The sequence below is a fragment of the Ornithodoros turicata genome, chromosome 2 (assembly GCF_037126465.1).
Source record: "Ornithodoros turicata isolate Travis chromosome 2, ASM3712646v1, whole genome shotgun sequence".
NCBI classification, from domain to species: domain Eukaryota; kingdom Metazoa; phylum Arthropoda; class Arachnida; order Ixodida; family Argasidae; genus Ornithodoros; species Ornithodoros turicata.
In genome coordinates, this window is record NC_088202.1 from 49,379,638 (window position 1) to 49,405,109 (window position 25,472).

Sequence of the window (25,472 nt, forward strand, 5' to 3'; positions counted from 1 at the left end):
AGGAAAAGGATGCGATGTATTATCGTTCAGAACTGTTCAAGAATCCTCTGACGAGATATATTTCTGTAAGGAAAGACCGATGACGTGCTCCTATCCGACGATTTTACGGGCATAGAGGTTGAGGTGCAGCAGGACTTCCTTGTTGGGCAGGACCGGGATCATGCACGCCTGCAACAAAGAGGGGGTCGCTTTCTTTTAACATTCTTGTAAGCATTAAGATATGCATGCAATAGCGGAGATGATGATGGGGATAGTGGCGGTGATGATATGTTATAGTGATTTTTGACTTGTTCATTTGAGCTTCTAACATACGTCGGAGCATTCTGCCTGGGAGGGTCTTTGCCCGATACGGCTGCTATACATGAATCCTGTCGGTGCCAGTGGAGCACGTCAAGGATGATGATGATCATGATTAGTTGTTGATTTATGGCACATGAGCGGCTATCACATCAACGAAGTCAGGCAAACATCTCCGTATTTGTTTCAACCTTGTCCAAGGTAGCGCCCGGTGCCCCACTTGCAGTGTTTTTAGAATACAGGGTTCTGATACTGAACCATGCGACATCCTATTATTGCGCCATGCATGTATCACCTGGCCAAGGCTTCTAGTGGGCGACCAATAACAGCAGGTCTTGACAGCCCCTGCCTCCCAAAACCGCATCCCGTATGTTCTCAATAGGGACAATATGGATGTTACACAGGTGGAAACTTTTTTTGTTGTTTAATTTTGTATCAGTTACTTTTTGTTGTTGACATTTTTTATTAATACTTGGTCTCCCGGCAAAATGTAACACGTGCACTAAATGAAACAAAAGCTGGAATTGCATTGACACTTTGATCCCATTCTTCGGTAAGCTATCGTCGTCAAGACTATAGAGCTATATGCAAGGCTTTGTGGGAAGGTGGGGTTCACACGCTGTCACGTTGTGATGTATTTTATATTATTTTATGTGATATTCGAAACATCCATACGTCTGTTATGCATTTAATTACTCTGTTTTCATAAGTCATTTTGAACGTGTTGCGTTGTTGTCGTTTCCACGAAATGGCCAGCACCTGTTACAGTAATAAGCCACTCGACACAAGGCGAGGCCGGATTCCCCGAAGAGCTCTGACGATGAGAGAAACCGCAGGACCATTGATGTATGACCTTCGATAGGGCAAGTCACTTTTACTGAATGTCTACGGAGGAGGCCGATTAGGGACTGGTCTCCCAAAACAGGAAACGAGCGACCCACTTCCCAACGAAAGAAAGGCGCATCCGCTGCACGGCCACTTGTGTGTGTGTTAATCCTGCTCGCCTTTCCTGGGAAGTATAACACTTTCGCTGTCAGGCCGTGGAATTTTGTGCTTGCATTTGATCTGCGGGCGCTTTGTAACTCCTGATTGGATGGTTCGTCACACGTCAGTTTCTGACACTGTAATTGGACAAAAACTTGAGAAAGGGAGTTTGTCCTTATTAATTATATATTGATTGGTTAGAAAATATGATGTCACATCGTGGGCAGCACCGTGACGCCAGTCCGGCGAGAACCCTTTAAAAGCTGAAGTTTGCTTTCTGTAAATTATTCTGGATTTCAACCTGAAGTCTGGTCTCTACGAGACGCCATGTAGATACTGTAAATAAACTGCTGTCTTCATCGATGATCGGCTGACTCTTGGTTGACCGCGCCCACCACCGAATCATCATCGGATCACCACCACCGATCCACATCTTTCACTGGCACAGTAGAAGGGATGGTGCGACGTTGGTATAACAGCGAAGATCACGAGGTGAGAGGTCGATGCAACATCAGCTGATCTACAGTGGAAATGGACAGTGGACTCACCGGACGAGCCTGGGAAAATCGCTGGCTGAGCGAAAGGCTACCTGGTAGACAGGAAGCAGTGGAAACGTCGTGACAAGAGGCCACCACGCTTGCGAGGAGAGAGCAGCTGAGATACCTGGAGGGTCATCGACAGCACTGCATATTCTGCGTTGGAGAGGACACGCCGGCTGCAAGCTTCAGCTTCCACAAGAAAGCCGGGTAACAGAAGGACGTCATCACGGAACGGAGTGTTCAGGAGTGCAACGTGGACTGGCCCAGTGGTGCAGTAATTTGCAACACTTTGAAGAGCAAGCTACGTGGGAGAGAAATCAATCGTGACAGGTGAGACACCTCGATTGTTTTCATGGGTTGCTCTTGGTAATGGCAGTAGTGACTAGGTCGTATAGTCATAGAATTAACAGTCAGGAACACGTTGCGGGTAACTGTCAGAGTCGAATATCTTATATCGAGATGGCAGAGGGTACGACAAATGTGCCGGAAGCGGAACGATCTGTGTCCGAGAAAATAGAACTTGAGAAGCTTCGACTGGAGCGTTTGCGCCCCATGCGGAAGCTACAACAACTATCGACAGACTGGCGTGTTTACGGCGGTATAGCGCATAGGAAATGCATGAAGACGAAAGTTTGCGTGGCCGTATTTATTTTGTTACGCAGTGCCTGATATCGACGATTTTTTTGCAGGGTTTCCTGCCGTAACTTATTCACTCTGCGGCAGCGGGAGTCTGTCTGTCAAGTAGTTATCGCGCCACGCGCGAAAATGTGACTGACCTTTTATAGCATACACCCTGTACATCACAACGTGACACATGCGTTCTGCATTTATGTCTCGTTCCCTGTTTGGAGCCCGCCAACTTCAAAGGTAACCATATCATGCATTATCCGCAAGGTCGATATTGCGCTACTGTACAAGTAGCACAATCAAGTGAAAGTTCAGGTATATGGAGTGGCTGCCAGAAGTCTTACCAGTGGGGAGCTTCATTTCGTAACGCTGTCCACGAAGAAACCATCTTTCATCTACCCACCCAACCCTATGTGCACTGGCACTTTCAGTACATTGTGCTGCTTGGGTAGTTTCACTCGATGGATTACAAGCTTGTCATATTGAGACTAGACAGATGAACTACACCCAATGAGTAGGCATAAGTCGATACAAAAACTGAATTCAAAAACAATATGAAGGAAGTCTTACAAATGAGTTCAAGCCCGAGTGTGGGCTAAAAGAAAGCGTACTCACGAGGCTCCTTCTCATCGCTTGTCTGTCATGCTCATCGAACTCGTCTCTATACGTCTGTAATGGAAATAGCCCCCTCATTAGCTCATACATCCTCAAGCTGAGAGGAAATGAGCGGAAAGAAAAAAAAAAGGGGTGAGAGCTGACCGACTATAAAAAGCTTAAATGTAGAAGGTAAGTAAGGTGGGAAATTAGGGCCATACTTTGCCATTCCCGACAAATCTAGTATATGCACAATGCCTTCGCTGACACATATTCGCTAGTTGACCCGACACAGCGTTTATGTTTTCGAACATGTTTGGTGTTTCAAAGTTTCGGAGCTCTGCCCGAAGTCAAGACAGCCGATTCTGTTTGCAAGCGGTATTAGGCGTAACAGATACCAGTACAACGAGCGTGTGCCGCCTGTTCACCGCGGATTAACAGCAACAGCTGTGTATGTGGAGTTCAGCATCTGATAACGTGCGTGCGGATCGTGCTAAGCGTGTGTGCATTGTGCGCGATGATAACGTGCGTGCGTCACGGATACCGCTTTCCCTTCCTGTCGTTTCTCGATCGTTGTGCTTTCTGTTCTTCGCTCAGTTTGGATCTTCTTCGTCGTTCCGCTTCTGCGTGTCGAACCTTGTCCTCTACACTCATTGGGGAAGGGGATATATTTATTAGAACAAAGAAGAAAAAAAAGGAGGAAAAGTCAGCCAAAAGGGCTCATTTGGGCGCTTCTACGCTGGTCTGTCCGTGCTTGTCGTGCCCTCTCCTCTTCGGTCCTCCGGGCTCTCCTTCCTCGTTTCTCCGCTGCAAGTAGCTGTTGCAGTATTTCAACAGCGAGTGCCAGAGGTTGCACAGCTACTCGGAATTACGCAGCAAACTTCCCCGCAGACGGTTCTCTTAGCATTCGGCACTACAGTTACGTGTCCAAGGTTGCAGTAACCAATGTTGCTGACGGTAAATCTCCCACCAGCCAACGTCGTAGCTCGCGTAACTAAAATGTAGCCAGCTAAACGAAGCTCTCTATAGCGAAAATAAAAAAAAACATCGCCAGCAGTTCGTCATGTGTGTCTTCTTTTCTACACTGTATCTCGAATATTGAATGTGAATGAGCGCGTCACGCCAGGCGGGGATGGATTGCACATCGTGTGCATGTCGAATCATTTCGGCAGCGTGGACTAAACTTTCGAGTGCAACAACAATAACAACTTTATTTTCAGAAGGAGAGTGGGGAGGTTCATCGCAAGAGGCGATACTCTACCCCATTGCTGGTGGAGATGTGGGGTATAAAAGACAGAGCCCCTTCACAATAACGATCGGAGTCCGATGGTGTCCAGAGATGGCAAAAGGGCTTTGAGCGCTGATCGTTGATGGGCTGGATTGGGCCAGGGACCAAGCAATTTCGAGAGGGAGAAGGAGCGAGAGTCCTGCTGACAAAGAGACTCGGAGAGTGAGGTCCGGGAAGGTTGGTAATGAGGGCAATGAAGAAGAATGTGCTCCAGATCCTCTAGAGCGCCACAGTGGCAGCAGGTGGGAGAGTCAACCTGTCTCAAGCGGTAAGGCCACTGAGCTGTAAAGGCCACATCGAGTCGCATTCGGTGGATTAATGCAATATCTCGACGAGAGGTGTTTTGTGGCATGCGGAAAGCGAGCGTTGGATCAACTCTGCTCAACATAGATGGGGGGAGAATGTCGCTTGTCCATTGCCGGGAAGCCAGGGGTGTCACGAGGCGTCGTGACACGAGGCGAAATTTCGAGTGGTAGTTGACGGCATGCTAGAAAAATTGTGCAGCTTTGGTTTTCTTCTGTTTCGCGACGTTCCTCAGCAGGTGTTCGGAAGGGTTGCCATAGGTAGCCCAGTAGCCAGTCCAGATACGATCCAGATACGAAGACGCCAACCGAAAACGAGAGTAGTCAAAGTTGGCTACAATAACCTTCCGAACATTCCAATGGGGCGACGTCCATGATCACGCGATGCGGCAGCCTACGACTACGAGCCCACGATAAACCCATAGTAGCGGGGGTAAGCTGGACTAGTTGGGCTAAAATGCATTATGTAATATGCAAGGATCGACACCACTGACTCGAATGTGGGCTGAGTAGACACAAGGTGCAGTTTTAATTTGTGTTGGTTGGAGGACGGTAGGCTTGTGCGACATCAACTGGCGAGCGCACATTGCGAACATCCAACAGTACCCAAGCAGCACGCCAATATTGGTCCAATATCGGACCCATATGGGCATCCAAGACTGCCAATATTGGTCCAATATGGGGAGTGCAACCAGGCTCCTTATTGGACCGATATGGGCTGCCCTGGCAAGCCCATTTTGCCCATATTGCGCCAATATTTTCGTGGTAACGTCAACGGGGAGTCCGTGTAATAATAAAGCATTTTCCGGTTTAATATCCACCACTGATATTACTTCTCTCTTGTTTTTGCTTTTTCATTTCTGCAGATCTTCTTATTGATCCACGTTGCATATCATTACAAAAACAACACCGCATCGCCGCAAAAACGAAGACCAGGTGCTATGCCCGTCTTCGTATTGCCAACTGTAGGATGGGACAAACGAAAGCTTGCCCGCATCACAATTCAAAAATAGTACTGCTCCCGCCCTAAAAACGAAGAGCAGGATCAACTAGTGCTAAGGAGCCAGTCCCACGGAACTGCCAATGCCAAACCTCCCTCAGGAGCGTTCATTGGGATCGCAATAGTATATGCACCCAAAATTTCCAATCCGCTCCGAGAGTACAAAGGAGCGAAACACTTTCATGTCGGTGATGGACATACGCATCAGCAACTGACACTGCCTGCAGTAATATGAAAGCACCTAGCTTTACAGAAGAGCCATCCCTTCGTATCAGACATTGGCACTTTTTACTTGATCTGCCGCAATTCCGTTATCATTAGAGGAACCAGCGACATTTTAGCCCGCATGAAACGTCCGATACGACTGTCGCGCATGCGCATTAGTTGTAGGACGCGTGATTTCGCTCAAACGACCACGCTCGCTCTCAGTCGGTTCGGCTGATTGGCATTGGCATCACGAAGCAAGATGGCGTCTGCATCCAGAAAGTGGAAAGTTGAGTTGTTGAGTTCTAGTGGATGTTTCAGTGGGATAGCCACGTATGTTGACTGTTTCGAACAATGTGTATCATCTGCGGGAAGTTGTTGCATGTTGGAAATTGGGCATTTCACACGCTTCAACTTCCAATCTTGCCGTGCTGCTTTGGCATTTCTGCAACACGGGTACGTAGCATTTTCTGCATTTTCAGTCAATATGGGGTGTACACGGGCAATATGGGGCTGATATTTCAAGATTTTCCCAATATTGGCTCAAACTGTTTCACCGTCCCAATATTGGCTCAAACTGGGCAATATGGAGCCCATATATTGCCCAGTTTCAGCCAATATGGGGGAAATCTTGGCGAAACTGGTCCCATATATTGGACCCGTATCGCCAATGACCAGCCAATATGGTCCCAATATTGTGTGCTGCTTGGGTAGTTACTCTAAAATGCATTTCACATTAAAAATATGAAACCAAACTGTACATCGAGAACAAGATTCGGATGCAAAAGCGTGCTGATGCGAGGGATGTTTTTGGCCTCTACGAAATTCATGGCGCAGTATAGACAAAATACGGGACGAGAAGAGAAAAGGTGTGTGCCGTGTCTCTCGTCTTTGGTCCCACCTGGACAGACTTGCACGCAACTTAACCACTACGCTCTACTTAAGTTACTTTATTTTAAATACTTTTCGGGTATGATTGTAACAAATGTTTTTAAAAGGCATAGTTATTTAAAACTAAATACTTTCAGGGTAACTTGGGCCCATTTCTTAAGTTAGTCGTAAGACACTGCCTTTCATTTATTTTATCCGGGATACAGGAAGGTGGGGAAAAGGTTAATGCACTATGCTACCTGCATGTGCATACATTTAATATCAGATAGTTAATAATAATAATTTCGATCTAGTTGTCCCTCGACGGCGCCCCAAGAGAACCCGACAGAATTCTGCTGGCCCCACTGGCAGTTTGGCGCACGAGGCCGCAGAGGTCGATCGCCTTGTGCCTGGCCGGTAAACTGACAGGGGGTTGCTAGCGGCGGCATCCCCTGTAGCGCCAAAGAAAGGCCTACTCAACGTTTCTGACAAAACATCCCGACATCGTTTTTTTGGTGAATACTGTACCGAAGTAAGCTTGATACTTGCTACTCAGTCGGAACCGTTACAGCAGCAATCTATCACCTCGCAGCTGTAACGGCACGGGCATTCGCAGGCGCTCGTCCCGTGGATTTTCAAGATTGCTGCCATTCAACACAACATTTTTGGCGCAGATTTTCTGCACCATTTTAGCTTCTTCGTCGGCCTCAGCCGCAATGCCATTGTGGACTCTGCGACAAACTTACGCACTTCCCAGGTTTCCCTCGATTGTTCGTCAGCCTACGCCCACCGCCACAATTTCCGCGTTAGAGTCACCATACGCTGCTGTTCTCCACGAATTCCCGTCCTTACCGAAGCCACCGGATCGCACACAGCCAGTGTGCCATGACGTGGTTCATCACGTCCACACAACTGGTCCTCCTGAGCATTCCCGGCCCCGTCGACTAGCACCCGAAAAAAATCAATATTGCTCAAACCGATCTCCAACACATGCTTGACATCGGCATTGCACGACCATCTCAGTGCGACTGGCCCCACCTTTACACATGGTGCCCAAGAAAAGCGGTGGTGGAGACCTAGTGGGGACTACCGAGCGCTCAATATAATCACCAAACCCGATCGGTACCCTCTAGAAAACATTCAAGGCTTCACCATGAACCTCGCCGGAGCGCGTCTCTTCAGCAAGATAGACCTGGTAAAGGCTTATCATGAGATACCGAAGAGGGTCACATGGTTCACGCATCTTCCGCAGTCTGTTTCCTTCTGCGCCTAAGCTTCCTTCCTTCGTTTGGAGGTCACAACGGGGGGGGGGGGGGGGCTGCAGAGAGAAGATTATTAATTTACCAGCTGATAAACATTCGATAAACATTCGTTCGTCCAATGCCTCTATGATCGGACTTGTCTCTGCGTTGCCCGAGTTAGGATAATTCCCACACGTGTATCTGAGAAAGCTAACGCTGGTGGAGCTCCAATCCTCATCATCAAAATATGATTTCTGTTCTTGTTGCGCAGCAGAGTGACGCAGCTGGTGCCGCGGCGGTGAGCAAACTTCAGTCACACGTGCTAGAGGTGCGCACTAATTCCCAGCGGCCCACTTTCCATGACTTTTTGAGGTAACGGATACCAGGGGCGATCTTTGTTTTCTTTCATCTGTAGCAATAGAGTGGTCTCGGTTTCTCCTGGAAGTTTGCTTGATTCGCCCATCGGGAAGTTCGTTATCCCGAGGAAAAGGGACGACTCCCGAGGTGTCCGGATAAGCGAAAACCAGGGAAGAAGAACGGGGGTGTTTTATGGAGTAGCTGAGAGCAATGACGGCTAGTATGGCTCTCCCTCCTCCTTTTCTAAGCGTCATCACATCATCTTGTGATGTCATGATGATGTCATGATGATGTCATTCATGACATTATCTGCCGTTCCGATCTTCAACTTTCACATACCCGTCGTTATGTTTGCACGATCCAAAGGCGCTTTTATAGGATACCGCGAGAGCTCGTGGCTAATCGCGGGTTGAAGTGATGCATTTAATGCGCGTTATGGGATAACGGATATAAGTTGAAGATAAGGCCCCTGGTACCCGCACAAGCGACATTATTGGGCAAGATGTCCGTAGAGGAGAGCATGTACCAAGAACATATTGCGGGGAAGTGATATTATCCGGATGATATGAAAGTGGTTCCTGTCTACAAGTCTGGTAGCAAGCAAGATCCGGCAAATTACAGACCCATTTCGTTAACTTCCGTCCCCTGCAAACTTCTCGAGCATATCACTTATTCCAATCTTATCCGTTTCCTCGAAGCCAACTCCTTATTTTCTAACTTACAGCCGTCTTCCGCGAGGGACGTTAAATACGGGGTGCCGTGTGGTGAGCTTTCATCGCACGTTAAAGAACCCTCAGGTGGGCAAAAGCAATCCACAGGCCGACCGTTGTGGCGTCGCTCATGATCTCAGTTGTCTCGCGACGTAAACACCCAATTATTATTATTATTATTATTATTATTCTAACTTACAACATGGTTTCCGGCAGGGGCTCTCATGTGAGACTCAATTGGCATGCTTTACGAGCGATCTATTCTCCTCCATGCATTCTAAGTCACTTACTGATGCCATATTCATAGATTTTCGCAAAAGCTTTTGACACTGTTCCTCATCATCTCCTTCTTCCGAAGCTGTCAGCCCTGAAAATCGATCCTAAATTGTAGCTTGGATCGGTGACTTCCTTCATAACAGAACTCAGTTTGTGTACGCTAACAATTCATTTTCTCCTTCTACGCTTGTCACTTCAGGGGTTCCCCAGGGTTCCGTCCTCGGGCCTCTCCTATTCCTAATATACATTAACGATTTACCTTCCTCTATATCATCGCATATAAGGCTCTTTGCTGACGATCGCGTAATATACCGTATTATTAACACCTCCAGTGATGTGTCTGCATTACAAAATGATCTTGACAGCTTATCTTCTTGGTGTGAAATTGGCTCATGTCCTTGAACATTAACAAATGCAAGCATATGGCAATCAGTCACACTAACCACTTTGTTAGTTCCTACCGTCTTGGCAACGTTAAGCTGGATAGCGTACTTAGTTACAAATATTTACGTGTGCACATTTCGAGTGATCTTAGATGGGACATCCACATTAATTCTGTGCTGTCCAAAGCCAGCCAAACGCTTGGCTTCATCATACGCAATTACTCAAAGGCACCCTGCGACTCAAAACGGTAGCTTTATGTTACATTAGTCCGCCCAAAATTAGAATACGCATCATCTATTTGGGACCCGCACCAGGATTCTCTCATTAACAAATTAGAAGGCTTACAAAATCGAGCAGTTCGCTTTATATTTTCTGACTACTCTCGACACTCAAGCGTAACGCTACTCAAGAAACAAACCTCCCTTCCACTTCTTTCTGTTCGTCACAAAATAGCTCGCCTCACATTGTTTCACAAGTTTTACTACCACAACATTCTGGCCAGGTATCTTCTGTTCTCACCACGCCATCATATTTCCAACTACCTCGACCACTCAGAGAAACTACTTCTTCCATTTAGTCGCACAAATCACTTCGCTAATTCATTTGTTCCCAGAACAGCGAACGACTGGAACCGTCTTCCCGCCTCCACCGTCGTCGTCCGGGACCCTAATAGCTTCCGCAAGCTGTTGGGCCAATTATTTTGCATGTAATTCGTTGTATGTTCCCTTTTTTCTGCCACTCCCCTTTGTAATTCCTTGACCTGAGGGTAAATAAATAAAGAAAGATATCCGTGTTCATCTTAGCTTTGTTTTATCGTTTTATTGCTTTGTCAGTAAATTTCGTAAATTATATTTTGATAGTAGATCTTGAAAGTAACGAGTTACCTTTTTGATTATTCAGTGTTCTACTTATATCCTTTCTAGGTTAAGTATTTAGTTCTCTACTCGATACTTGGTGCCTAGTACTCGATAACGTAATACCCATTTGGGTATCTTATACAAGCCCGCTCCTGCGCCATGAATTTGATAATATTGAGATTGTCTATGTGATTTAATTCACGTATCGTAGAGATGGTGGGCATGTGCACAGTGGCGGTAAGGGCCAACGTGCTAAAGCTGCATGAGCATGCAGATTCCATGAACGAACTCTTCTGGCTCCCAGTTAGTTCGCATGTCATGTCACTCGCGTGCAAGGTGTTCTCGAAAGAGGGGCCATTTATATCGGCATTCCATAAAGATAAGAGAGGCAGGGAGATAAGGCTTGTCTGATCAAAGAGGCTATCAGGGGGCTATGTGCGTCAGTGTGTCGTCCATAGATCTCAAAGGAAAGGAAACGGAACTCTTGAAAATCTAGAAATTGTAGCAGGTACGCAAGGGACAAACAGGTGACGCCGGCGGAGTCTAGGGCACACCAATAAGGATCAAGGCATCACAGGCAAGGTGAAGTTGTCAGAAGGCGTCTGGGTCTTCGTGCTTTTTGTACATATTCCTCAGCGTCGTACGAACATACTCGTCACACGAGCGTGAGCCCCGCGTAGGAGCTATGCAGGGTGTTTCACCAAAGGTGATAAAAAATTCTAACTGGCTACGTACTCGCCGGAGGATTGTCTGACTTTCGGCAATTACCTTCTGGAAACTTTTGCCACCATTGAGGAAGGCTTTGGACAATTTTTAATTTCGGAAATATTTTTTTTTCAATTGAACTTTGAAAATTGCCAGGGGAACCTCACTTTTTTTTACAGAAATATCAAGTCATCAATGGATAACCACAGACCCCACCAAAACTATGCTCAGTATCGCAACAGAAATAGTCTAAACAAATTAGTAAAAATTCGGCTTTAGCCCCGCCTGCTTGATTGTCGCAAAGAAAAGCGCACGGTATTTGCTGGGAGAGGAGGATGCGTTCCCGCCTCTTGTTTTACCTTTCTCTGCGCCGCGTTGACCTTGATGCTGGTGACAACTGACTTATCACAAAGAAAACGGAGCAACCGTCTTATCACAAAGAAGCTAAACAAATGGAGGCGGGGACACTTTCTCATCTAGACGCAGATTTCGCGCGCGCTTCTCTGCGAAAATCAAGCAGGCGGGGCTCAAGCGTAATTTTTACTAATTTGTTCCCACTATTTCTGTTGCGATACTGCGCACAGTTTTTGTTGGGTAGGCGGTTATCCGTGCAGGACATCATATTTCTGTAAAAAAAAGTGAGGTTCGCTTGGCAATTTTCAAAGTTCGATTGAAAAAAATAAATTTCCATCAATTAAAAATAGTCCAAAGCCTTCTTCAATAGTGGCAAAAGTTTCCAGAAGGTAAATGCCGAAAGTCCGACAATCCTCCGGCGAGTACGTAGCCAGTTAGAATTTTTTATCACTGTAGGTGGAACACCCTATACATATACAGGGTGTCCCAGAAAACGTGTCATTGAATTATAATTAAAAAAACTACGCCACCTAGAATCATGCGGTCAACAGTATTTGTTCTTATTAGGTTTTGGCCACCTGCTAATGTGAATGTCATGAACTCCAAGTTTAACTATGTAAATATTTGCGAGCTGAACTCGGAAATTTGCCAAGTAAAGGTCACTTTTTTACCCCACCAATATGAAGAGCGTGCCGAGTTCACTCAAATTCATGATAATTCACAGTGATATTCACGAGCTATTCCATCGGAAAAAATAGCCGAATATCATGCTTTTCGGAGCACCGGACCATAGCGCGCGATGACTTTTCGAACGCAATCGCTCTCAGTGCGACGAAAGGAGGTTCCGAGGCCAGCCCAGAGAGTGACAGTAGAAAAAGTAACAGTTCCTAAAATTGGGAGAGGGAAAGCATTATCCCAGCGAAAGTCGGACGTGATAAGCCGTGCCTGTTTTATCTCTTTCTGCGATGTCTGGTAGGGCTGGGTTTCCAACCTCCTTTCGTCGGACTGACAAAGATTGCGCTGAAAAATTCATCGTGCGTTATTCTGTGCGACCTCTGTAGAACATGATGTTCGGCTATTTTTCCCGATGGGATAGCTCCTGAATATCCCTGTCAATTTTCATTAACCCTCATCATCATTGCGTCGTCGCTGTCTCGTTCCCTTCTTTCGCCGCCTCGCCAAGGGAATTATCATTAATTTGACTAAATTAGACACGCTCTTCACATTGGTGGGGTAAAAAAGTGGCCTTTACAAGACAAATTTCCGACTTAAGCTCGCAAAAATTTACATAATTAAACTTACGTTACACAACATTCACATGAGGAGGTGGCAAAAACTCAGTAAGAACAAATGCAATTGACCGCATGACTTTAGGTGGTATGGTTTTTTTATTATTATTAAATCATACGTTTTCTGGGACACCCTGTATATAGGGCACACCAACAGATATGCACCCATGTTTCAGTAAGACGAAGCGCACCTGACGAATGAAACCAACTTAATGATGCCAGTCGCATTATGATAGCTGCCGGTACTGTTTTATTGTGCAGCTCACTTTTAAAATACCGGTTTGCACGCAAATATATCAATGGGAAAGTAAAGTTCCAGACTGCCCTGAGGATTTACCAGTTCGATGTGTTTCTAGCAAGTTCCGCTTTCTGTGTCTTTTTCTTTGATCGAGAAGACGCACACGCATGCACGCACATTATTCTCTTCTTATGAATTACACACAATGAAAGAAGAACTGGCGACTGGGATAAACCACATGCTAACAACATTCAGTTGGTTTCGTTTGCGTATCACACCGTCTATTTTTAGATATTTGTATAGTTGGTACATCCTGCATCTCTCAAGCAAGAAAAATGAATCTAACAGGTTCTTACCCAGTTTGCTACGAAGAAGTCAAACATGCACTCACAAAACTGCAAAGAGACAAAGTGTCTGTCAATGGGTACGTCGCTTTTTACTGTGACAAGAAATTGATGCAGATTCAGTTGCTGGCGTGGGTTGTATCAGCGCCTTCTCGATACAGAAGGCCTGCTCAATGCCTCCTTTGCCTCTTTTGCTACGTGGTCACATAAAGGCAGAATTCGCCTGCTACCGCGATTCACATAGTATCTGCCAACTCGAAAACTCGCAAATGATTGCAATTAACTTCGCAAATTTTAACCTGTAGACTGAAAATGCAACAGCGGGTCTGCGGTGTTTTTCGTTGTGAGGCAAGTGCACTCGCTGTTGGCCGTCTTATCTGTGTTTATTTGTTTGTTTGTAAGGGAAAAATGATCCGTGTATTATGGTGTCTTTGATCGTGCTGTACTCTTTCTCGAATGAAGTATCAGTCTGCGAACAGCCAATCGGATTTCAAACTGAAAAGTTGTCGTGAATTCAGCCTCGATGAAGACGTTCGAGCGCCGTCTGATTTGCAAAGCGGAGACAAGAAAATAGGATTTGTGAAACAGCATAATTTTACGTTTCACGTGTAGCAGGCAAGGACATGTTCATTAAGAGATTGTACGCAAGTGTGTGATAGTTGGTTGTCGGGAATAGGCTGAGTCGATATGCGTCCTTTTCAAGTTTGAACTTGGTTGTAGTGTCCCAGGAAGCGCTACGCAATGGATTCAGTGCGCTCCGTGCATGTATATGCGTCAATCTTCTCTCAATTGCGTCAGTATATTGACTCAAATAAATTTCTGTTGATTACAACACTTTTCAGAGATCTGTTTCACGAACAACTGTACGGCGTGCATGAAATCTAGTAGACCTTGATGTCAGTTGTAAGCCCAAGCCAGTATGGCCTACGGCAAGCTGGAACACAGAAGTCGGGAGAAATCAGCAAGAGCCAGAACCGGTAAGGCTGCGACCCGGACAGAAAGACTTCTGATTGGAGGGTTGAGGGATCAATCGCTGTATTTTCATTGTTCGTGTGCCCAGTGTTGTGTGAATTTTCCTATACTCTAGGCACTATGGGGAGTTGTGGAGGGCTGGCCGCGCCCTCCAACCACGTGTCAAGCAAAACACAGCTTCATCGGGTATCCACGGAACTCATGTCAAACTCAAAGCGAAACTAGATGTGATGTGGTAGCATAGCCTTTAGTGATTGTCTCGCAAATGCGGAAGTTTTGTGGAGTGACATCGTACAGTTAAATTGCAATCAAAGCCTAGTAGCTTCAGAAGGCGGCAGGCCTAGACCAAACGGTCACTTGGGACATTTCTCGCCACTTCTTAGCTTCGCAAGCTCGCGTTTGCTACGCTCTCGTCAGTCCTATGCCAGAGGTCGTCCAGTGGTCGTGATGCAAGTAGAAAGAAAAAAACACCATTACTTTGTTGTCGCTCAATCACTGGCGCCAACTGTCCGGCTGCTCGAGAGCGCGTGCCGTCGCCAACCGTTAAGCCTCACGAAAGCTCTTGTAGAATAAAGCATTCTGTTCAAAGTTATCATCCATTGCCTACTTGTCTCAATTTGCGATCTCTAAAGCTTCATGAAAATATCGCATGGAAGATGTAATACAGGCTCACACTGATGTTCAAGTCGGGGCATTTATAAGGATATGACACCATACATAGCCTACTTGGATTCTGTACAAGTTTAGAAATTATGCTACTAATTGTTTCTAACTTTTTTGTCTCCGTGCATAGTATCTTTATTCCTTTTTGTCCACATCGTAGCGAACGCATCCCATGAGTGCGGTATTCGCGTTGTCATCACCTTGCCATCCTTGTATAAGAGCACATAGAGATGTATCTCCGACGCGAACGTTGAACATCAAACTCATTTTCGTCTTCCAGCCTCCTCTCACATCGGCGACAATTAAACTCATTAGGTGAGGAGATGAGCAGATGAGGAGAGCAGATCGCAGGCGGGTAGAGACTGGTAGAGAAGGGCTCTCTAGCGCTCATCCCGCGAAGCGCACTACGTGGCCCGCCTGCTTCTGTGATGATCAGCGGGGCTACGTGCACGCCCCTGACTATTCAACGGCCTCCCGCTCTGCGCGGACGAACGTGGTGCAAAAGCGAAGTTGCGAAGCTATGACATGGCGAGGAACGCTCCCCTTGTTGCCCACTGTCGATCTCGACGTGCATGCTTACATTAGGTAAGTCCATATTTTGACGCAGCACTCTGATCAGTGCCCTAAATGACCAATGTTATTTATTAATGAAACATTAAAGCAGGCTGGCACAGGTGACTGGGCAGTTAAAAGACTGATTGCACTGTGAAACAAACCATGTCATAGTCATTATTTATACGTTTTTAATGCTGTGAAACAAGGGAACTATAGCTGGAACCACGACTGCATGCTTCGTGCCCGGGTGTCTGTCATCTAATTCTGTAATATTAACGCAGTGTTCCACGAAATGAACAAAATTGAAACTGTTGCGCAAGACCTCTAACTGGCTCTGTTTGTAATCCGTCGAGTAGCAAAAGCTCTAAAAATGCACGAAGAAACCGTGCGCACACGTAGGTACGTGTACGTGCCGTCCCTCTGCTTAATTTTTGCGCTTCTTGTAGTTAAAAGTTTATCGTCTTCGTACCATTCAGGACGTGCTGTGAGGTGTCACCGGAATCCCTACAGCCCATCCGTTTCTACCTGCACTTAAATTATGGATGACGACATTTTAGAATGCATGTCCATTTGTTTGACACAATGGCAACCAAGGAAGAAATCACGACAAATGTTTTACCCAGAAAGTTACGCATAATAAGACATCCAAAAGCGTGTTCCGTAGTTCGCCTTGGCAGGTTGCAAACAAGCGAAATGCCAGTGCCTGTTGTGGTTTGTGCTGCTTTGCAACACTTTTCTGCTACTGTTCCTGGCGATTGTCATTTAAATGGAGCGCTACATATAAGTGTGATTTGTGTGTAAATTGGAAAGTCCAGTATCCTCAAAGGAGAGCAGATGCAGCCGTGTGAGAGCATCCAACCGAGTGGCTCCTGACTTGCTGCAAGATTAGGGCTTCAGAACATGCGTATACTTCAACATTGGCGCAGAATGCTTGACTTCCCTTAGATTCGACAGTGGTGCTACGTATATATAGGGTGGTCCACAAACCATGATAGAAATTGGTAGGCCCCGGAGAGACATGTGGTCAAGGGATTTTTTTCTGCCAATAACGTTTGCCACATATTGTTAGCATTTTTATTTGATTTCAATTGTCGGAAAGTTAATTTCTTCAATTGAACTCCAAAATTTCCCAAGGCAACCTAACGTTTTCTTTGCGGTGGGTTCCCCGTGGTCATTTTACTCAGAATAGCACATAACCCCACTTGTAATGCAATGGCAATTGCCGAGACAAATTCGCCCAAAATCCGTGGAAATGAGCCCTTGGCTCCGCCTCTCTTTTTACGGCTCGTAGTTCGAGCGCAAAGCTGCAAAGAGAGGACGTTACATTGACACGCCACACGAGAGGGGAAAGAGTTTAAAGCCTTACCCGCGGAACAAACACGCGCGGTGAGTGCGGGAATCATGGCCAGTTCTCACATGGCGACACCCGACGCGGCGTCGTGAGCGGACGACGCAAGTAGAGGCGCATTGCCCCGTCAGTGCGCACGATATTCATGTTCCCACCACAGTTGCCTTCCGTCGTCCAAAGCAGACCAAAAATCAGGGGACGTGGCCTTTCTGTGTCACCTAATTGGTCGCCAGCTGTCGTTCTCGGCAGCTCTCGCCGACGTCGTGAAGGATGTTCGGCATGGCAGTTTTTTTGGCTCGACGTCTCTCGTCTCCCGACTCCGGAAATGCGCGTCTATTTCCGCCGCCCACTCACGACGCCGGGCCGGGCATCGCCAAGTGAGAACTGGTCCTGAGAGCTATCTTATTAAAATGAGTGCATCCGACGGCTTGTAACCCTATCCCCCCTCGTGTGGCGTGTCAATGCAACCTCCTTTCTTCGCAGCTGTGCGCCCAAACTACGAGCCGTGAAAAAAGAGGCGGACCCAAGGGCTCATTTTCGCTGATTTTCGGCGAATTTATCTCGGCAATTGCCATTGCAATACGAGTGCGATTATGTGCCATACTGAGTAAAATGACCACGGGGAACCCTTTCCGCAAAGAAAACGTTAGGGTGCCTTGGGAAATTTCGGAGTTCAATTCAATAAATTAATTTTCCGTCAATTGAAATGAAGTGAAAATGTTACCCATATGTGGCAAAAGTTATTGGCAGAAAAAAATCAATTGGCCGCATGTCTCACCGGGGCCTACGTTTTTTACTATGAATTTCTATCGTGGTTGGTGGACCACCCTGTATAGGGGGCTTTTTTATCATTTACAATTTTTTAATAAAAACTGTGAGAGTAGCATTGATGTCATTTTGCAGGCGGGTCATGTGGCCAGGCGGACATTGTGTGGCAAAGCGCGTGCAACTACTAGACGTTTACATAATGACGTAAAATTAATTGATGAACTTTCCAATTAGATATATTCAGGAAAATACAAGACAGTAGAACTGGAAGCAACCATTATTGGAGACCACTTTCTTTTCTTTCTTTTTTTTTTCCTGAAAGGAATACAACTTTGAAATTTAGATCGCCAAATTTTATTACGCAAAATTAGCCGAAACTTGAACTACGCCATTCTGGAGCGCAGAACCAACATGACGTTCATCTTATCTGGGAGGCTAAGTTCGTTCGGTGTAAAGATAGTTTGATGCGTCGACATAAGTAATCGGAACGCACCTATTGGACAATGCTCCGCACGGTGCTGCTCACTGTAGATGCGTTCCGATTATATTTCTCCACGCATCGAGTTATCTCTACACTGAACGAACTTGGCCTCCCTGGGCCGGAAAGCGGTCTATCTGGCGAACAAATAAGCGACTATTCCAGTCAGCCCGGGGTGCGTTCCTCAACCTACTCACAATAACTCGGAAGAAGCATTCTACTGGAAGCGTGGTTTCAAAACCCTAGTCGAGGCACTCGATGACCTTCTCAAGGTCGGCAGAGATGGGTAAGACCGAGTAGTGACGTCACTCGAGCCGCGTCTCCTCTTCTTCGGGCAGTATCTTTCAGCGTGCAACGGGAATCGATTTCCAACAGCTAATCCCCTCAGGACAGGACCAGCAAGCCGTGGGATGGCCCATCATAACTCCGTTCGAAAGCAAGCAAGCTGGCACAGTTGTTTTAATGCGCCTTTTGTGACATGGTCTTCGAAAGTAAAACAAAGCGAGATTCACTTCCGCACACTCTTAAAAGTGAACTTGACCGCATAGCACGCTCCTAGCCAACCAGCATCTCGAATGATATCGTTACCTGCCCTGATTTGTTGAAAACGGGAGGCGTACGCGTTTTTTGGTGACAATTATGAACACCATAAGTGTCACACAAACGGTATACGCCACTCGTTTTCAACAAATCAGGGCATATAACCATATCATTCGAGATGATGGCTGGCTAGGAGCGTGCTATACGGTGAAGTTCATTTCTAAGAGTGCAGTTGCCAAAATCAGTTTTACTTTGTGTGCGTGTGTGTGGTTCAGGCGTGCAGTTTGTGTTGTGCATGTGTTTTGTATTCCATGGGCATCGGTTATGTAGTCGTCCAAGCAAAATTCGTGTCATGTTCCACTGTTCCTTTTTTCGTTTCAAGCTTCCTAAGTTGCTGGAAAAGAATCGCGATTGTGTATTTTTACTAAATCTTGCTAGGATATTTTCAATTGGGTTTTGGTAGCTGTTGGCTTTATCGTGTTATATGATTTAGGAACGGTGTATCCATCATGTAGGAGGTCCATAACGTCTTCCCACCCATCATCAAGAAAAAAAAAAAAAAGCAGAAGAAAACCGCTCGCCTCCATGCTTACTCGATGAGAACGTAACATGCGTTCCAAAATCCGCTCGACCGACCACCTATACTCCAGTGTCACGTGTTACAACTGTGTCACGTGATCTACCCAACTCGGGAGTAGGTTTAGAAACGCACCCTCCATCGCTACAAAATACGTGACCCTCTGACGCGAACGCACATCGCTCTTTTCTCGCTCTAGATGTGCGCGGTTTCGGTTTGGGCTCATTTGCTTGCCTAGATTTGGCAATTTATGTCTTAAAGTGCGTGCTCTTATCGGGATAGTCAAAACAGGGGGTGGATTTAACAAATGAATGGCTCCAATTCTGCTGTACCTAATTTTCCCGAAAACATCTAAATAATAAGTTAATTAATGAATTGTACGTAATTACTCGTCCAGTAGTTACATACACTTTCCAACATTATGTCCGCCCTGCCGCATACCCCACCTGCGAGGGCCGCCTCTAGGTAGCTCCCGTAGTTTTATTATAAAAGTTCTGTAAAGGATAGGAAACGCCCTGTGTAATAAAGAGAATCGATTAATCTTGCGCTTCGTGAATATATTTTATCGAAATATATGAGGATGCCAAAGAGGACAACGTACCGCTGGAATATCCTCCTCGCCAACCTTAGCGACGCAGAAGTCAGCATTTTCGCAAGCATAATCTGCGATCTGGCGGGGAAAAAAGATTGTTTACCAACTATTTCTTGTTAAACTTCTTTCTAAGCCAAGTCATAGAAATGGATATGAGCACGTAAACCCACCACGTAAAAGAACCAATACGAAAGCACCTGACAACTCAATTGGTTTGTCGCCTCTCCCAGAGTATACGGGCCTGGGCAGTTTGAGCCATCTGTTCTGCGCGTTGCGAGTTGTGTCCCTCGTACGAACCCGCACCGCGGCGAACCAGTAACTTTGACACAGGGCAATGACGCACGAAAAGGGCACACACCCACGCACGCCTACGCTGAAGACATCAAAGAACCTCCTTGTTTCACCGGCGATCCTCCGTGGCAGTACCTACTTCTGGTCTCAGGTTTCGGTTTCTCCCGATCTGCGACTGGTTGTTATCCCGTAGCGCGCGTTATCACTTGGTCCGTGATTCGCCACGAGCTCTCGTGCGAGGGCCAATCGCAAAGTATACTGGAAATCGCGGTCTACCAAAACGCCTTTCACGTGCCGCCGCGTGACGTTTGGAGCGGGCCAACTTTTAACGATAAACCTTGCTGTTTGAGACCCGTAGATAGGGAAGGCGTTGCAAACAGCTGGAAGTTGTACGTCGCGTTCAGCGAGGGACGGTGAACAATCTGTCCAGCCGATATTTGTAAGCAGGTAAAGAACCCCCGGCGGGAGTCACCCACAAACGGACACGATGACACCGCTCCAAACTTCAATTATCCCGTGGTTTCGGTATCTGCATTTGTTGGCATCACTATAATTGTTGGTTTGCTGATTTTTATCTACTCAGAGAGATGGGTCGCACATGCAAGTCATACAGGCGTACTCACCGCAACTACCATCCTAGAGTCGAGCTTGCGATGCATATCCTTCAGGTTTAGCCAGCATTTGCCAAAGAAACGGTTCGTCGCCCTTCCAATGGCAGTCGCGTGAAACATACCTGCAATATCGGTGAGACTTTCAACAACGGCTGAAAATGTCGCTTCATCAATAGAAAGCTGACTGCGCATGCTGAGTGCGAGCGATGCTATTTTCTTACTTAGAGAACGCTTTTGCGTATGCTTGCGTATACAATAATAGTGAGTTTTGGTTTCTCGTACGCTGTCGTCATTGCATACGTAAGGGATAGCGTGGTGGTACTGCGCAACGTTATTATTATTAGATTATTTCCCTGTTAGCGCCGCAAAGCAACTACAGCGCAATGCGCAGAGCTCTGTTTATGTATCACGCGCGCGCAGAACCACCAACGCTGTCCTTCACGTACGCAAAGGCGATAGCGTTCGTGGTTTTGCGCACGCGAAAGACATACACAGAGCTTTACGCATCGCGCAGAACCACCACAGTGAGTTTTAGTGCATTGTACGCTATCGCCTTTGCGTACGTAAGGGATTGCGTTGGTGGTTCTGCGCATGTGCAAAAATATAAAGAGAGCTTCGCGCAGTGCGCAGAACCACCACGCAATCCCCTATACGTGCACAAGGGCGCTAGCGTACGATGCACTAAAGCTCACTATTATGTTGTGTCGCGAAGAGAAGGAACAGAGTGCAGGAGGAAATATCTGCTTATTTACAATACATTGCAGCTGGGTGGCCCCATTAGGGGTCTGCTGCTCCATTTCTTGAAAGCCTTTCAATTACGCATGAATAAAATAGTAGACATACAGAACAGAAGGCACATACACGCGGCAACACACACACACACACAAAATACATGTGTACATAACTTGGGATGTGAGGTTCACCCCGGTGCTGAGATTCAATTTACATACGTGTTAGTAACGTATGATGCGGTTTTAATAATGCGGCTTTTAAATAACAATGCTGCTGTTGTCATAACGCGGTTTTTGACATGTTAGCAGTGACCACGTGATTGCGACACAAGAACCAGGTATATCTTGATTACGCTGTATATCATGAAAAGAAAAGGGCATAATGGCAGTGAAAACGCTTAACAATTATTAAATACACGGTACGCATATGATTATTTGCGGGAAATGTTACACAGCAGCGCTATCCGTGGCTAAGGCAACCTTACACTTCCTCGGTTACGCCGCAAAATCGAAGTTGCCAAACTCGGTTTCCCATAACCGCGGTTAGCGGCGTAACATCCGTTCGGTGGGCCGTGTGACTACGGTGAGCCGCGGTTGCCTTAACCGCGGTTAGCGCTGCACGTGTGACAAGATTATAAGTCGCCCTGGGGTTTCCTCGTGTTCCAACCTATTTTCTGCTGTACTGTGGCCACGAGTGACGTCTTGAAATTGACTCGTCATGGGGAAGGATTTCACGAAGCATATAAGCAGCATATAAGCAGCATAAGAGATGTACGTACACATAAGCAGTGCTTGGCTATAGCTAACTACACGTAGTTAAAGTACTGGTTAAACTACTTTGGAAAAGTTAGGAATTAGTTCAGAACTACTTGTGGAAATGTAGCTACAACTATGTTGTTAAACCTAATTTTCCTGTAGTGAACTCAGTAGTCAGGTTACAAGGACATAAATGTCTCATTTTTTGCTTCCTTTCCCTTCTGCTTACTCTACGGCTGTCTCCGTGACTCGGTGACATTCGAAAGTGAAAATGGAAGGCGCTCAGGAACAGAAGAGGTCATTAAATGCCCTTCTAGGGTTTAACAGTGACTGAAATGTCAGATTGGCGTCGTTTCGTCTGGCATCCGAAGGAGGCTTATAGACACAGTTCGATAAAGCACAGTGTTTACAACTTTCCTGATTGTTTGCTGCATACGTGTGCACTGCGGCTGACCAAGTGCATTCCAACCCGTAAGTAGCTCTGGGTCTTGCCGTGAAATGTTCCTCGAAGCTTCCGACTGCGGTTTTTGTTTTGTTTGATTGTTTTTTTTTTTAATCTTGACCTGCCTCTGAGAAAAAGCAAGCAAAGGCAGGCACAGGCATGAACAACGCATGCAGAAGTATCGTAATAAGGAGAGTACGAAACAGTATCGACTAAGCTAACACTGCTTTCTGCTCAAATTTTATATTTGAGTGGAGGCGGCATGAAGTTTCGCGGATAATTTACTGGATGATGTGTGAAAGCCGAATAGAGATAACCTTCATAGTCCGGATGCGAGTTCAAAAATTAGACAGCTATTGAAGAGTGTCGGCAGACTTGCGTTGTGTTTGTCTGTTTGTGTGTCCCAGCCTCAGAACAGTTGCTTCCATCATGTCAAAATGCAGTGTAAATTATGTCGATTCTTGGGAAACCGTTAACCTGAGCTGTAATTCCGCCTACTTCTCCTGTGGAAGATTGGTGCATGTTCATGGGCACATGGAAACCTTGATACAAGTAAATAAGGCGTGAAAAGGTAGTAGTAAATATGTATTTTTACCTATACCGTTGCGAAACGTATAGTTGAGCTTCTATATAGTTACGCTACAATTGCCAGGTATAATTTTTCCATTGAAGGCTGTAAATTGTAGTTATAGCCCGACTGCAAAAGTAGTAGCAAATTGTTGACTGATGAGACGAGTCATGAAAATCGATTAACGTCGAAAGCGGAAGTATGCAAGTTACGTAGTATAAATTTTTCTAGGCCTGATATCCCTGATAATGACGCAACACAAGACACATGACACGGTGCGCGATCTGCACATGTCCTGTGTTGCCTCATTCTGCAGTATATGACACCTAGATGAGGGAGTTGTTTCCCTCCCTGGACACAAGTATTCTGTAACGCAAACGTAGTTCCAACAATGTTACAAATTTCGCCTTAGTCAACGCATACTATTACATAGCCTTCTAGGCAAACGACTGTAATTTTCGCCAAGGAGGGTAGGTTTTCTGTTATATAAACGCGGATGGTATACTTTGGAATGATGTCATCCCAACATACAGCAAATGGAGTATGTCACGTGGGATCCTGTTCCGAAGAAGGTGGAACAGAACAAGAGTTTCGTGTGCATTCTCCGTGCAACCACGTTGGTAAGTTGCTCTGTGGCGCCTCCTCTGCTAAATTACTTGAAGCCTTTATTGTACTTACACAAGTGTCTTCCGGTTAGCTTATTCCAATGTAGCGAAACATTTGTAGCTATTTGTGTCATTCGATTGGCACATTCTCTTCCCTCTGCAGCGCCTATTCCACACAATAATATGGGCTAACAGCACGTTATTTATCCACACTGTGCAATTGCTTGTGGTCTAGCGTGTGCTCATTAAAGATACATCTGCGGTACATCAATTACAGCTCCCTCAGGACAGGGCTATGACGTGCGTGCCATCATTCAGAAGCAAAGAAACAATTCGGTCGTGCTATCGGTCGATGTTAAATTTCCTTCGAATTACCTCCCGACAAAGAAAGTGAAGGAAAGTCTAATTCGGCAACAGGCTGTCGAGGCAAAATCCTAAAAAATCATAATCGAAAGTTTCTAGATGCCAGGGCATGCGATGATATATGGAAACGGACATCATGCACGAAATGTGCTTCCGTTTGACCACTCTAAAAGTCATTATGAAGATCGCTGAAACGCCAAAGCAATGCGTGCACGGTCTCTGAGCCCTGGTTCCGATTTATATAGGTGTCCTAAAGCTGAGTGAACTTACCTGTTCGAGGATCTACTTTGCATAGGTCTTCAGATGTTGTCACTGTCATTACGACAATCATTATCAATGCGCAACCAGCAATCTTCATGTTTCTTGCCCAAAGCTTGCCACAATGCATCACGTGCCTTATACACGAAAACCTAGAGGACCCTTCGAGAGGACGAGCTTGGAGGACGGGCTGTTGAGCTTGGGCGCTGTTGAAATAAAGCGCGTGCCATAGACAATTTATAATGATTCAAGGTGACCCTTCTCCCACACTGAGCAGATGCTGTGCAAACATCCGGCGAGGACGCCGTGATAATGTACAGGTACGCGAAGCAGTGTTTCACTACGTGCCGCTCGATATGAACACAGTTGATCATTTCAGTGCCTGGATGCTGTACTTCCCTTGTGCTGTACTGGCGTTCCCTTGTTTGCTCATTGTGACTTCCACCGGGTCGAAGTATGGCCATTTTCAGCGTTCAGGACTTCTCAGGACGTTTTTACATTTAGTATAAGCCGTTTCCAAGGATGATCCAACAGGCATGCTGTACCCAATCTCCATTTGCTGGTACTTTACGTAGTGAAAAGGTACAGCTACAGAAAATAAGTCAGAAGAAACTACAAGAGAAAAAGGAAAGAAAAAAGCCGAAGCTATTTCGCTGCACGTAGTGTTTGTGTTTTCGTGTGTACGTGTATGTGTTTATAAGTAATGAGACGTGGTCATACTAGCACTAGACAGCTGTTTGTGCTTTCTCGAAAATCCTGACAAATCACATGAACAATCCTGCACATCATCCAAATGTTCCATTACTTTGAGTACACTTCGCTTACATTACGTTAAAGCTGTTTAGGCCTTAAGGCCCAATCGCTGGAGGCATTTCCCGTACGGTAGAACGCCGA

General features: G+C 46.0%; 1 protein-coding gene across 2 annotated transcripts; it reads right to left on the reverse strand.

Moving 5' to 3' along the window:
- Positions 1-24,862, reverse strand: LOC135383436 (uncharacterized). 2 transcript variants are annotated; one of them, XM_064612887.1, is made up of 6 exons: positions 24,591-24,862; positions 20,868-20,977; positions 19,963-20,031; positions 13,473-13,511; positions 3,063-3,116; positions 1-168 (listed from the first exon to the last, which is right to left on the reverse strand). In XM_064612887.1, the coding sequence occupies exons 1-6, from the start codon at positions 24,706-24,708 to the stop codon at positions 91-93; spliced, it is 468 nt and encodes a 155-aa protein (XP_064468957.1). In that variant the 5' UTR covers positions 24,709-24,862; the 3' UTR covers positions 1-90. The 2 variants fall into 2 exon arrangements, with proteins under 2 accessions (XP_064468957.1, XP_064468958.1); XM_064612888.1 differs by lacking the exon at positions 13,473-13,511.
- Positions 24,863-25,472: the final 610 nt, after the last annotated feature.

What these genes read in the sequence shown, in the direction of transcription:
- LOC135383436 (XM_064612887.1), bottom strand. Translation starts at nt 24,708, where the DNA reads ATGCATTGTGGCAAGCTTTGGGCAAGAAACATGAAGATTGCTGGTTGC. An exon ending in CAAAGTAGATCCTCGAACAG is followed by an intron (nt 20,978 to 24,590) that starts GTAAGTTCACTC and finishes CCGATATTGCAG; the next exon opens with GTATGTTTCACGCGACTGCC. An exon ending in ACTTCTTCGTAGCAAACTGG is followed by an intron (nt 3,117 to 13,472) that starts GTAAGAACCTGT and finishes TTTCCATTACAG; the next exon opens with ACGTATAGAGACGAGTTCGA.